Below are 15,024 nucleotides of genomic sequence, written 5' to 3' on the forward strand. Positions count from 1 at the left end.
CAATTTAAAAAGAATTGAAAAAATCAAGCCAGAATTTGATTCCCAACTTTAAATTTTTTTTTAAAAAGCAAGGAGTGGGAAACTTTTTCCATGTTGAAATCCACATTTTAACTAGAATTTTTATTCTTTAATAAATAAAAATAATTTATTTAATAAATAATTAATTGAATGGTTTTTCTTTATTTCAAAATAACTAAATAATTTTTCTTTTAAAATAATGATTATATAATTTTTTTAATATAATTTTTACAAAATTATATATATACTATTTTTTTATTTTTAATTAATTATTCATAAAATAATAAAATTATGTATTTTAATGTAATAAAATGTAAATATACATATTTGCTAGTTTCAGATATAAAAAATTTGAAATTGCCCGTTAGAGAGAGAACAGATAAAATCTAAAATCTAAACTTATTTTTTGTAAGTTATAAAAAAAAATGAGAAGTGAAAAAAAAATCACATTTGAAATTTATTTAAAAAATAATAAAGCAGAAATAAGTAACTAAATTCTTATATAAATTAAAAGGTATATTAAAAAGTAAAATATGTTACATAATTACAGCATGCAGTTATTCACGCAACATAATTACATAAAATATAAATTTCATTGTTCAAATATATATCTGAAAATTTTGGAAAGTGTAAGGTGATGAAACTGAAAAAGAACCAGCCACAAGAAGTCAAGTGCAATTTAATTTATGGTCTTCCAATAATAAGTTAATGAAAGTTACTCCTGTTTTGTTTTTAACTATTTGGCTGAATGCCCATGACAACTGAACTACTCAAAGAATAGTCAAGAAAATGAAGTGCTTAGTTATTGGAGTGGAGTCAGTGGAAAAAAAAGTGGAAGCAAATAGAAACACTTTCAGATAAGATAAGGCTTCAAAATTCCCATCAACTATTCCATCCACAAAATAATTTGGAAGGTTTGCAGTTGAAAGATTAACTGCTGAAACAAGTGGCACAATCTCATTTAACTGTCAGTGAAAATCACTTTGTTTTTAACCAATTGGAATGCCCAAGACAAATTCAATAGACCAATGAATAGTTAAGAAAAGGACAAATACTTCTGGCAGGAATGAAACACTTCAGATAAATCTCCATATCAAGATTCATACATTTTGAAACGTCCAAATTTGTAGACCCCAATTGCTACATGATCCAAGTTACTATATTTGACTTAATTAACAGTAGTAGGTAACACAACTGAGAAGAAAACCAAGCTACAATCTAATTTATAATAATGGAGTGATAAAGAACTATATGGCTCATGTTATTGAATTATAAATAATATAATGGTTGGCTCCTGCTAAGAATGCCATCATCTGATAAATACATCTCCCACACAATACACAACTAACTCTCAAGCACTCTTATCAAGAACATCATAACACACACCCCATATGATAATGCTTTTCTTATTTTTCACCAGATATGTTAAATAATAAGACAGAACTATAAAATACACAGGCTACATCCGCGAGCAATAATTTAAGTATGGTAGTAGGAGTTACTAAGCTTGGCACATGCAATCAGGAGCTGGATAAGTGTAAATGGATTGCTTGGGCTTCCTTAGCCTTACTTGGCCTTGTCTGTTTTGGTGACCTTCAACCACTGCATCATGAAACTCTGACCACTCTATGGTTTTATTCAGGAAAAGCTGACCCATCAATGCCATATTTGGCCTTATGGTCTTTAAGTTCAGGTAAGTACGGTGTCCAACCTATCATCATCAAAACATTAACTATCAGCAATAGTTTATCAAAATTAAATAAGAATATCTATTTACATTTCCAAAACAAGAAGCTTTGTTAACTGAATCAGAGTTGAACAGTGTCAACCACAGGTTTCTTTAAGGTAAATGCCAAATGACATTCATTAGTGTTATTTGTTACTTGAGCCACAATGCACCGGATCATTAATTCAAAAATTTATTGTGGTCAGCATGAAATAAATGGAATGGATAAGCCTAAGATGTAGACTAATTTAATTTAATTGTGGCCAAATTTCTAATGGGTCGCTAACGTGTTTTGATCGGGTCCTTGATCTTGTAGTTTTTCTTTTAATCGAGTCCCTGGTTTTCTAAAACTACCATAAATTTTCATTTTATGATGGCTTGAAGGCCAAAAACTAACTCAATAACTTAAGATTTACTTAGTTATCTAAAAAGCATCTAGCACAACTCACCAATGCATTGTGCATGTTTCCTGGGGAAGCAGAGATGAAGATGTCACTATGCAAGCCAACATAGTAGTCAAGTGCAGCTAATAGAGAAGCTTTTCCCTTGATCTGAGCACGCTGATCAGATGAAGCAAGGCTCTTTTTGTCTTCCATCAGAGGAAACAATTCCCTCAAAGTTGAAATCCTTGCTTCTCCACCATAGACCTGAAAAGTACAATCAACTATTTGACTTTAAAACAAGGAAAACATAATCACTTTCCTGATTTTAGAAATTGAAAAGCCCTTTATCTTAAGGACATAATTATTTCCCTTTATCTTACCTTGTGGGAGGCAAGATATAAACGAGTGCTGTTGTCAAATCCAAGAGCTGCTAGCAACAATCCAACCTCTTCTGGAGTCATTGGACAGCGACCTTGACCCCTCAATTCTTCGTCAGTGAATTGGGAGTTAAGAACCCTCCCTTGCCAAATAACCTGTCTATACTTTGCAAGGGCCAATTTTTCAGCTTTTCCTCCACCAAAATCGCAGGCTGAATGTGCTGCCATATCCTGCCATAAAACATTGTATACAACTAAGTTCTAAACTTAGAGATAAATGAACGTAACAATGCAGCAACAATGTTCCACAAATAAAAGGATAATTGAGGATGTGAAGTAATGGATCCTACACCCCAGTGTAACTTAAATTCAAATCTTCTATATCCTATATTGTGAAACACAAATAATTATGATTCATGAATGTGCCAATGTACATATAGTGACATACATACATATAAGTACTGACACATAAGCACTCAATTTACATTTCCCACCCCAAATAAAAGAAACAAGAAAAAGGCAAACAAATACTGCAACCTTCTATAGGTAGTTGATTATCAATAACAAATAAAATAGTAATACCTTGTCAAATCGGAGGTGTAAAACAACAAATTTCCCTGCATTTTTACTAGCACCTTCACTAGTGACCTCTTGAAGGTAGTTGGAGCCCATTTCTCCAGCTGAGGCATCAGGATTGCGAAGGCGGCTGATAAGGGCATCTCCAAGTGTTCTGATATGAGGAACAAAGATTAAAGCCTCAAAGTTGACTTTACAGCGCAGATGTTGAATATCCATAGGTAAGTTGTCAAAACTCAGTCGGTGAGAAAATGGAGAGATTGCAGCAATACCATAACTGCAACAAATGGAACATACCAAGATATTAGAAGTTCATAAATAAGTGAGTATACAATGATGGCCTCAGCACAATATACTTTAAACTCAATCATATTTTCATAAATACACAAAGAGTACAACGGTATACAGTATTCTGCAGAGTATACACCTTAATGATGTTACATAACAAATGCTTTAATTTAATAAGTTAAATTATCCGGAACAATCACTGAATCAACCATTATTAAAAAATTGGACTTGAGCTTTTTTAAGTCCTGCGTAATTAGCAATTAAAGTAAAAGTATACCAACCTCTGTAGAACAGGCAAAACATTCTCCAGATACCAGTGGGCTGATGCATGCACAGGTGCAGCCTTGATTCTGGTTTCTCGAATAGCCAAGCCATAGTACTCCCTTGTGCTCCAGGAGTACTCTCCAGGAAGCTCTTTAACTATAGAAATATCATCCTTCAATACATCAATGAAATGATCTACATCAAATATGTCAACGAAGGAGCTGCAGAGAAACATAAGCAATCTCAATATAACACCACACACAATCCATGGGGCAAATAAATGCAATTTTATGGTGTCAGCAATTACCTTGAATCTCTCCATACAGGATTTAATTCAAGGTAAGGGATCACTAGAGTAGCATTCAGTATCTTTGCGACAGCAACTGCATCACATATCTACAAAAATAGAAAAGTAAACACTAAGATTTAATTATGAGCCTTTCACCGATTCACTTAAGGAAACTTTTGATCTAAGTAAAAGGCTTTAAATACCTACCCCCATCCTTTGTTGGTTCAAACCTCCATCGAGAAAGACCTGGATGTATCCCTCAGACTTTTCGGGTAATTCTGTTTTAATTCGATTGTCAGTCACAGAAAGATCAAATGAGCATAGAGTAAATGATATTAATGTTCCTCACTTGGCTTATTTGATTCAACATAGGATTTCCATCCTTGGCTTTCCAGAGGTGACCATAGTTCAGAAAGCTGTGATGCAGGCTAAACAAGGAGAAAATAATAAAATATAAAATCAACATCCACTGCTAAACACAAGCCAAAAAAAATATCTTGAATTGATATATATCCATTGCTCAATTAATTCTTACAGTTTCACGTTGTACGGCACTCCTCAGAAGACGCGAATGTCTGGGTTTTATTGGATTCAATTCCTGCATACAGTTAGTTAGTTAAAAGGAATAAGGCACTAGATGACAACAAACAAAAGTTTAATGACAAGTGCAGGTAACAAATAAAACCTAGGAACTAGGTAACTTCAACATAACGATGTTCTGAAGTATGGTTCATTTCTAAAATGGTGATCATTCTGGTGCCACAACAAACCATAGATCATAGAAATTAAGGAATTCAGAAGGCAAATAAACATGCCCATGACAATAAAATGCCATAACTCAACCCCCTCCTAACAACTTAATTGCGAAAGAAACTTTCTTAACGCCATTATGAAATTTAATTCATATGGGTGAAAACATGTAAAATTTTATATTTTTATCTCAAATAATAACTAACTTTTCATTTAATTTCTAACAAGTAACGACAAAATACTCACACCCGCCCCCAAAAATGAAAAAACGCGGTCCTGAAACCTGTGATCTAAAATAATGGACCTTTAATTAGGTACACAGGTGTCACCAACCAAACCAAGTCAATTGATTCCATTAAATGGTCCATTAAACCTTCTTATCTCTTTCAAGCTGCCAAAGCTTCACCGGAGAAGAAAATCCCAACCCCAGGAACTTCAGTTTTTTTTTTCTTCTTTCTTCTTAAATACCAACATCTAACCTTAACTTAAGAGCTTCTTAATCTTCCCCTCGCCGCCACACACAAAAAAAAACATTTTTTAACAAGCTCCAATTTCTAGAATAATTTCCAGTGTGCAACTTAAAAAACCACCTAACCATCAATAAATAACTAAAAAAGAAAGAGCAAGTTAGAATACCCCAGAATCTACAGCATGAACAGTGATTAAACGCACCGACAGATGATAAAAGTTCAAGGTAGTAAAAATAAGCTTAGTTGAAAAAAAGAAAAAGTAGCCAGGAAAAGCATTCCTGTTCCACAAAAATTAGAAATGGAAAAACCTTTCCAAGACCAAACAAATATTTAAAAGAAACTGAACTCACTGGATACACAGAAGAAGAGGAAGCATTGGTGAAGCTGGAGAATAGCACTAGTGTGAAGAACAACAATGAAAGAGTAACAAGTGTTGACGCTCTACAAGGGTGACCCTGATTCAGGTTAGCGGGCTCTATCATGATGTGTGGAAGCTCAACGTTGGATCTGAAAAGTGACCCCTTTCCCCAGAAGTGTAACTGTGTGTATGGAAACTAATGCAGGGGAGAAGAGAAGAAGGATGATTAAAGAGAGAAAAGGGTCTCAGAAAAGAGTAAACCCCATCTCCATAATGGTGGTCTTATATATAGAAAAATATTATTTGGAGGGTTGTGAAGTGCAGATATGTGTCTGGGCTTGAAGGGAAGTAGGGAGAGAGAGAGTAAAGGAGTTCACATGGACACCTGGCCTGGTTCACCGAATTGAATAATGATGAGGGGTGGCGTCTTTTTCAAGGGGACCCCAATTGATAAAGGAACAAAGTTAGGATTTTTACATTAACAAAGGTGAGAATCACGAAGAGGGGAGAGAAGAAAGAAGAGGGTCACAGGTTTCACAGACAGGTGTTGAATGCTGATGCAGTTGGGTCGAGTGAGTGGTAAATGAGACCGTTGTTGTTGATCATTGTTGTTGTTGGCATTAGCAAAATGTCTTGTTATTATCCAGTGCAAGCAAGTGCCTTTTTCTTCAATAGCCGCACTTTTTTCTTTTCTTTTTAGTTTTTTAATGTGACCACCGACAACCTCAGAAGTAAATAAGCTTGCTTTGTTTGGGTGCTTACTCTTTTCTATCTTCACCAGTGGAGAGAATCAACCTTTTTTACTCCCACCAATCACTCAAATAGTAATCAAAATAGACAAGGAAGGGTTCCTGTTTCTTTTTCTCCATGCAAACATTGCTAAAAATCCAATTCATCATATTTTTGGTCTTTTTGGTGTTGTTCAAACTGGTAAAGTAGTGCTAACACTTCTCATCACTCAACATGCGTAAACAAATCTATTTTAAGATTAATTTTAACATATATATATTGTAGAAATAATAATATAGTAATTTGTTTTCAAGCTTGTTTATAATTTAGGATAAGAAAATACCAGTAATTTCCTCCTAATCCTTAGCTTACCGAACTAATCATTGTTTTGTTTTAGTTTTTGGTTAAAAACAAAAGAAGTGGTAGATTACAGTCTACACAATAATTACTATTATTTACTACTAATAATAATAATTTATATCTGTAATGATTTAGTTTCCCATATAATATTTTCAAAAGCACGGTCAATTTCTATAACAGTGAATACATTTTAAATATTGCGAAAACCGAAAACCTTTTTGAATGATACACAAAACTATTTTTTGAATACATACGAAAATGTATTTTATGTAAATCATACTATATATTCTTGCCAGCATCAATTTTATAGTTAATGAGTGTTAAGAAATCATTTTCTCTAAAAGATAGTAATTATTGGTCCAATTTTTGATTGGATGTAGACACCAGAAACAGTGGAATAAGAGAAAGAATATATAAAAACGAAGTTTCTACAGTTTTTCATTGGATGGTTATGGTCTGAGAGAATCCAGGTCAACACTCCACTAACAATTTAACAATAAATATTATAAAAATTCTCATTCCAGAAAATCCAATAATACTTTTTATTGTAATTCATCGTATTCCATACGGTCAGCCCAATCTATCTTTGTTGGCAGACAGCAACTGTGTTTATGATATACGTATTTGTATATGTCGGCGACTCTGTGCCAACAAATTTTTGGAATACCAAAATATAAATGTTAATGAGGTTAGAAAAAATAATCTAAATATAAGAATTCTATTTTACCAAAACTAAGACCTGAAGTAAATTATTTTATTTTATGATGTGATACTATAAATTATTTAGATTCGGTCATTCCTACATAAAAATTATCACGTGCGCTGATTTTATTAAATACTCACTTTCAAAATGCTCTTTTTGTTTTTTTCTACAAATATATTGTATCTCAAAATTACTGAACAAGAATTACTACGTTCTCCCAAGAACAAATGTACAAATGTGTTCTTTTTTACCAAATATTATAAAAGTCAATCTGAATGATCATAAATATCCCATGTTCCAATATTATTATCTATTATTTGTAGCTGAACAATAACATTAAATATCCTGTATAAAATAAAATCAAGATATTAAAAAATAGTATTACTGAAAACTATGTAACATGCTAAACTGTGAACTCATTTATTGAGAAAATAAGAGATAAAATTTTCAATTTAATATTTTTTAAAACATATTGATTTTTCAATTAAATTTAATAAAATTTCCACTGTTTATTTTGACAACATGAAAATACAGTAAAAAAAATCTTAAAAAACTCACACAATGAATGGATTGTATAAAATGAAAAGAAAAGAACAAAATGATATCATTCACAAGGATACTCAATGCCCACAAATATAATTTCTAGACTTAAAAAAATGAACTAGTTGAAAATGAAATATGCATCTTGATGCAATTAAAGCATTTGTAAGCATTTGTGTATCTTATTGTTCACACACAACCTAATATATATATATATATATATATATATATATAATGATATAATTTTTTAGATATATAAAGTGTTTTATATCCCGTATGGACTAAAAATAATAAAATAATAATATTTTATAGCACATAAGTATAAATCAGGTTTAGGGTTACTTATATTTTTTTTAAAGGGAATGTGTGTGCTGATAAATTGACTAATTTATGATTTATTCGTAAATAATTATTTCATTGGTATAATAGGCTTCTATTAGTCTATTCTTATAATTTTTTATGAATAAGAATAGTTTACATGTGTATCGTTTTTGTTAACATATGAGTTTTGACTTAATTCTTTCATTTTTTTTGTTTTTTTAATAATATTTTTTTCATGTGATGACAAATGATTGTTGTTATTTAAGGTGTCTGAGATGTCAAGTTGCATAGTGATGCCTAAGATGAAAATATTTTTATATAAAAAAAAAGTAAGTATAAATCTCATCTTGTTTATAAGGTTGAGCTAAACTTAAAGTTCATTTCTTAATGTAATATCAGAGTCATTTAGAACATTTGTTATATTGATAAAGTCATCTAGTACTAAACCGTTATTGATTTACCTATTATATAGTCTTATACATTAATAGGACTTCTAAGTTAATCAATTATATAGTCGTATGCATGAGTTGACATCTCAGTAATAAAATGTGTTAAAAATCTTTCATTAATTAAAGATAAAAAATTAAACTAAATTTAAAATGCACTTTTTAATACAGTTAACCAAAAATATCATATAACATGATGAAGATTTATATGGCATGAGTCATTCACAAGCTGTAGCAAACTCTTATCAATATTTTTTAGTTTAATATCATTCCTCGCTTGACTCATTTCAGTATTCTGTATTCTGTGCGTTGAAATAAAAAACAAGGTAAAGATCTTTCCCAGTGCATGAAGAATATATAATAATTTGGTATTATCATACTTAAATGAACGTACACGTTACATCAAGAAGGAAGATTATTCAATAACAGGCATCATGTCCACAATTGTCAACTTAATGAATTGTATACAGTTCTTAAGTTGCCACATTAATGACTCAGGAGTAAAATGCACTTACACATTTTGGAAACATTATTTAATAAAAAAATATTCTGTAATAATAATATTTATTAAATAATTTGTAGGACTTTGCATGATAAAAAAAACATCTAATAATGTCCTGTGACCATTGACAGTTGTCTGAGGAGTTAGAAGGGAGAAACTGCAATGAATTGGTATTGACCTTTGGTCTCAGCTAAGATCACATTCACACAACACCTTTTAGCAACCACATTGTGTCATGCTTATTATTGTTCTAATTACAAAATATTAACAGATTTTGTGAATCACTATTATCATCTCAGTAATTTGATTATTATGTGTGATGCTTATACATAACCAACACTAAAAGGATTTGTTTATTATGCTTATACATAACACATTATACATAGCACAGTATAAGGATTATAGGTTAGTGTGGTTTTTCTTCTACAAAGAAAATTTGGTCAGAAAATAAAAAGCTTATTAAAGTTTTACATTCTTTTATTATAGAATTATATTATAAGTATAAGAATGTATTTGAATTAAATATGTCGTTTTAATTAAAGTTGTGGTCGATACATAGACATTTTAAGTATTAGATGAATGTATAGACTCTGGATAGATGTAACATATCTAAAACTTAAGATGATTTTTATGATTACGATATAATCATGTTTTAGGTTTTTAATGATCAATCTTCATTATTCTAAGATAATATACTCAAAAGTTCAGAAAATAATGAACTACTTTTCTTCTCCACCAATAGATAATATAGTTTTATTTTATTGTTGATAAATTTGTTAGGTTAAATTAGATGATTTTATATAAAAAAAAAATTAGTTAAAATATTTAGTTATTATTGAAAATTTTCCATATTAAAAAAATATCAAAAATTAACGTCCAATCATATTTTATTTAATATAAATTTTGAATATTTTTAACTTAATATTTTTATTATAAATTTACATCAAATATCATTATATTTCGATATAAAATAGAAGTCTTTATGTGAAAAATGTGGTGTGATATAAATTTACATCACTTCATACAAGTTGGAATGTTAATAGAAGTAAAAGAAATGGTGAAAAAATCTTATTTAAATAATTTATCCAGTTTCGTTCACACTCGTGAATTAAACAAGACTAAGTTGGATTTTTAATTTTGATAAATGGATTTCATTTCTTAATAATGAAAAATGCATTAGGATTATTTCTAATTCCATATAAATAATAAACATTATGTGTATTGTATGGGTGTAAAATGTAAAATATATATTTTGAGGAGATAGTGTTTTATTTGTAATGAAGAACTAAATTAAAATTTATAAATACTGAGTGTTCGAAAATTATAGTTTTGAAGAAGTTGAAAATTAGTTTGATTAGTGTAGTTTTCAGTTTTTGCTAAATTTTGTATGGTGTAAGAGAACTTTGTTCTATTGGGAATCAATCCCCGTATTAGTGCAAATGTCAATTTATTCCTGAAACTTTTTTTCTTTTGGAATCCAGCCACGCAAGGGACATAATTTCGTTTTTAATATTAAATAAACAAACACACCTCAAACGCGGACAAATGTTGTCATTATTTTATTCTATGTAATAAAAATAAATAGATTCATTTTTTTCAAGGTTATAGAACATCTTCGTGGAAAATTATTTGGAGATATCTCTTGTTTTTTATAATAAAAAACTTACAATTTCAGTTATGTGTATGAGAACATGGCTGAAAAAATAAATTATTGTTATAAATATAAAAACTTTACTTTATAATTTTTTATTTCAATTTCATATAAATTTTCTAGGAAACTTCAAATGATTGTTTTTATTACATATTATAGTATATTTAATTAAATTTATTTAATATTTTTTCTAGACATGTGAACAAGTTTGATAATAGATGCATCTTTTTTTCTAAATTATTTATGAATAACTATTTCTCTTTTCTTATATTTTTATTTTTCTTTAAACTTATAAGAGTTAAATTTTATAGCATTTATTTTACCAAAATAGCATTACTAGAATTCAAATCTTAGAACACTTGAATAAAAAATACAAATTACTAGTGATTGTCAAATAATGTAGGTATTTTATCCACACAGGTAACTAAATGATTCTCCAACTTTCTTCATCTTTATGCATTATTATTTGATTGAAAAACTTTTATTTTTCAATTATCAATCCATTCTAAAGTTGAAGGTAACTAATTAATTATTATTATTATTAAGCACTCATATTTACCTTACTTTAAATATTTTTCAAAAGTGATTAAGAAATAAGATAATCAATATGAATAAAAAGTGGGTTTATGATAATTGATTGGAGTATTTCTAAAATTTTTTATCTATATATAAAATAATAATGGTTTCTACTTAAATAGATCTTATCTTAAGTTGATCTGAAGACTTTCTCTCACGTATAATTATAAATATCTTATACGTAGATTAAATATTTGTGGACAATCTAAAAATAAAAATAATCTGATGGATCCAAAAGTTCTTATACCTTAATAAAAAGTAAATTTAAATTGTTATTGTCACAAAATTAATTTATAAGTGGTGTTCCTTATAATTTAGAAATTAATCTCATTATTAGTTAATGTTCAATAAATATATTAAATTATTAATTTTTTATATTATTTTTTTTAAGCAGTAAAGTGAGAAGATATGAGAGAGTAACTTATTTTAAACTTTTTATAATTTTATTTCTAATAAAGTTATATAACCTCTAATTAAATTCTTCTAATAGTCAGTGGAGTGAGTACCAAACTAAAAAAAGGAGTGCATTATTGTTAATATTTCTTTATGTTTTATTTATTTAATCCTATCTCCAATATTTTTATACTTCTTTTATTACTTGCGTTCTTCCTTCTTCTTTTTTTACGTTTTCCTCTTCCATTAGTACTCCTAAAAATATGTTTTTACAATAAATTCCTCGATACAAAAATAAAATGGTAAAAAAAATATACGCAAAGAAGAAAAAAGGTTGAACTGATTTGTCATAAAATATATGTTTCTTGTTTTAACCTAGTTTTTTCATACTTAATAGTTTATTGATTTCTATGTAATTAAGAGTATAATAAGAAGTAAAATAAATATGAAGAGAGTGTAAAGAACATAATTATATTCATATCTAAGTTATCCTATAAATGAAATTTTAATTCGCTTATTATATTGATATTTTTTCGTAACATGAAATTTGTGAATACTTAAAAACAACACTTCAATACTCCATTTAATAAAATGTAATAATATATATTGAATGGTCACATAATAGAACATTAACTATGTTTTTGTGTGTCTAAAATAAGTTGGAATTTTGTACATGAGAATAGAAATTCTATTTGAAGGTTTTATTTAAAAATATGTGATTCATTGAAGTGAGTTTGAACTTGATTGGTGGAAGAAATGGTGTGGTACGGAATAATGATAAAAAAATATAAGAAATGGAATGTTGTTGTGTTGGTGAAAAGTGTTGATGAAGATGATAGGGTCCTTGTCCAGAAAATTACAAGGTTAATGGGTCCTAAGAGTGAGGGCAGTGACACTGATAATCAGAGATCGCAATCAGATTGTGTAGTGATTGAAGAATGGAGGTTGATGGGTCAATTTGTTGCAAGCTGCTGTCCCTTTGTTGCCCATGCTTTTACATCACATTCACTTTAATATTTTCTGTTCAACAACGCGTTTCTCAGCCTCCCACTGTTTGCATCTGAATCACTACTATTCATCGGATGGATTTATGGTATATATATGCTCATCAACATTCTTCTTATATACATTCTTCTTATATAGTGATTTAAGTGGATTTAGCAGTGAGGAAAAACGGGGAAAGTGTAAAACTCTTTCCCTGCATGATCGATTATCTAAGCATACACACATCAAGCATAATTAATTGCATTTTTGACAATGGAATCGTGAGGAAATCTTTGGAGGAATGTAATTAAGAGTTTGAGTTTGATTAATAAACAAAATTTCAAAGACAGGGTTGTCATACTCGAATTGGTGCATGTGTCCTAGAATAGGCATTTGAAGTGTAAATGGTTAATATTTTGTGGGTGCTCACATTTAGGTGATTTGGTTGGGTAACTTGGTATGGTGTGGTAATAAAATTGATGGTTATTTGGCTTATTTCTATGTAATGATGAAGGTAAGAAATCATGAAGGTGTTTTGTGAGCTAATGAGGTTTGTAAAGTAAATACAAATACCTTCTATTAAAAATTCACACCTCATATTAAAATTTATGCGAGTTACAAGTAGTAAATATGAAGTCAATCAATTTGTGTTACGGATGATATTTAATGATTTAATTTGAAGGAGATGATTCTCTTTTTCATTCAATGAAATCTTTTTTTATTGTGTTAGTTATAGGGATCTAATCTTAGATATCTTTATTTTTACCATATGTGTTGGTTGCTACAAAGGTAAATGCGAAGAGAAAAATTTATAAATCTATGGTTATTTTGGATAGACATTTTTTAGTCTCATTTGCATACAATTGTCTATTTATATATGGATTAGGTATTCCAAGTATCATTTTATTTATTTATTTATATTATTTTTTATAAAAAATATATATATTATTGTTTTAGAAAATAATCGATTATATCCAGATTTAAGGTGTCTTTTCTAATTTTGTGATTTTGATAATTAAATTTGGTGGATTAGAATATCATATTTTAGAATATGCATTACACAATTTACATGTGTGGGTTTACAAGACAACTTTTATGTTTTTTATTTGATTTTTGGATTTTGGCACAGAAAGAAAATTATTATTATACTAAGTGACAATAATTATTTATAAATAAAAATATTATTTTAATATGAACTTTATTGACATAAGTTCTTAAAAAAATATAAAAAAATACAATTATAATATAACAAAAACATAGTTATTTATATAAAAAAATTATATAATCATAATATTAATTATAAAAAATAAATATAAAAATAATTTATTATTTAAATTTAAATTTAATTATTCAAATATTTTTAGAAACAAAGATAAATTTATAAAACTATATTTTAAACCTTTTAAAAAAAAAATCATCTCACAGTCATCAAATCACTTAGTAACTTTAATTAAATTTTCTCACAAATCACTACAATTTATTCAAATTCAAATAACTTTACTTTCTTCATTTTATTTTTTTTAAATCAATCCAAATTTACTTCTTAAATCTTGGTGCATCTCATCTTTAATTCAAAGAGACTCTCCTTACTCATAGAGGTTTAAGAACTAATTCCATTAATCTTAAAAACCTTTATAAAAAATTTCCATTCATAAAGAAAGTTTATATTTTACAAATTATTGGTGATATTTTCTGAATACCAGATCCTACGGTTTGGAATTATTAACAAATTATTTGAATTAATTTATTTGATTGTTTGATATATTACGTGTATATATAAATGTAGTGAAAAATTTAATAAAAAAAATTGAATTTCAATTTACAAATGTTTGATATATTACGTGTATACACAGATACACAATATTCATAAATATAAAATACATTTACATGCTTAAAAACATTTATTCATTGTAAATTGGATTATAAATTATTTATATCTTTAAAATTGTTTATTATAAATTCTAGTATTTTCTGCAAGTCTGCATGCTAAAATACCAGTTAAAGCTAAATTCTATAAAGTTTGTGTCAATAATTTACTGTATTATTCTAATTTAAAACATGTTAAATAAATTATTTAATAACAACAAAAATCGTATTTTGAAAATTAAAATTAAATTAAATGCGCTTAATCCCAAATCAATTTTTCATGAATAGTAAAATATTATTGAAATAATAAAAACATCATGAACATGCACGAGTTACTTTACCTAATAAACATTAAAAATATACACACAATAAAAAAATAAAAAAATAATATATATATATATATATATATATATAAATTGATATTGACATGGTAAATAATGTGTGTATGATTTGG

The 15,024-nt window shown here is 28.2% G+C and overlaps 1 protein-coding gene across 1 annotated transcript; it reads right to left on the bottom strand.

Annotated features, from left to right (window-relative positions):
• Positions 1-1,255: 1,255 nt before the first annotated feature.
• On the bottom strand, positions 1,256-6,197 carry LOC137811320 (O-fucosyltransferase family protein). The gene is made up of 10 exons (XM_068613010.2): positions 5,492-6,197; positions 4,457-4,519; positions 4,271-4,349; positions 4,129-4,199; positions 3,940-4,028; positions 3,650-3,853; positions 3,087-3,357; positions 2,508-2,735; positions 2,194-2,391; positions 1,256-1,729 (listed from the first exon to the last, which is right to left on the bottom strand). Exons 1-10 carry the CDS (start codon positions 5,621-5,623, stop codon positions 1,520-1,522), a joined length of 1,545 nt encoding a protein of 514 aa, XP_068469111.1. The 5' UTR covers positions 5,624-6,197; the 3' UTR covers positions 1,256-1,519.
• Between the last annotated feature and the right edge of the window lie 8,827 nt (positions 6,198-15,024).

The sequence above is a fragment of the Phaseolus vulgaris genome, chromosome 2, assembly GCF_051622355.1.
Source record: "Phaseolus vulgaris cultivar YP4 chromosome 2, ASM5162235v1, whole genome shotgun sequence".
Classification (NCBI taxonomy): Eukaryota; Viridiplantae; Streptophyta; class Magnoliopsida; order Fabales; family Fabaceae; genus Phaseolus; species Phaseolus vulgaris.

Excerpts from the sequence above, each read along its gene's own strand:
- LOC137811320 (XM_068613010.2), bottom strand. The coding sequence starts at position 5,623 with ATGATAGAGCCCGCTAACCTGAATCAGGGTCACCCTTGTAGAGCGTCA. Across the intron at positions 4,520-5,491 it reads CCTCTTCTTCTGTGTATCCA|GAATTGAATCCAATAAAACC; the intron begins GTGAGTTCAGTT and ends AACTGTATGCAG. Across the intron at positions 4,029-4,128 it reads TGAACCAACAAAGGATGGGG|ATATGTGATGCAGTTGCTGT; the intron begins GTAGGTATTTAA and ends CTATTTTTGTAG.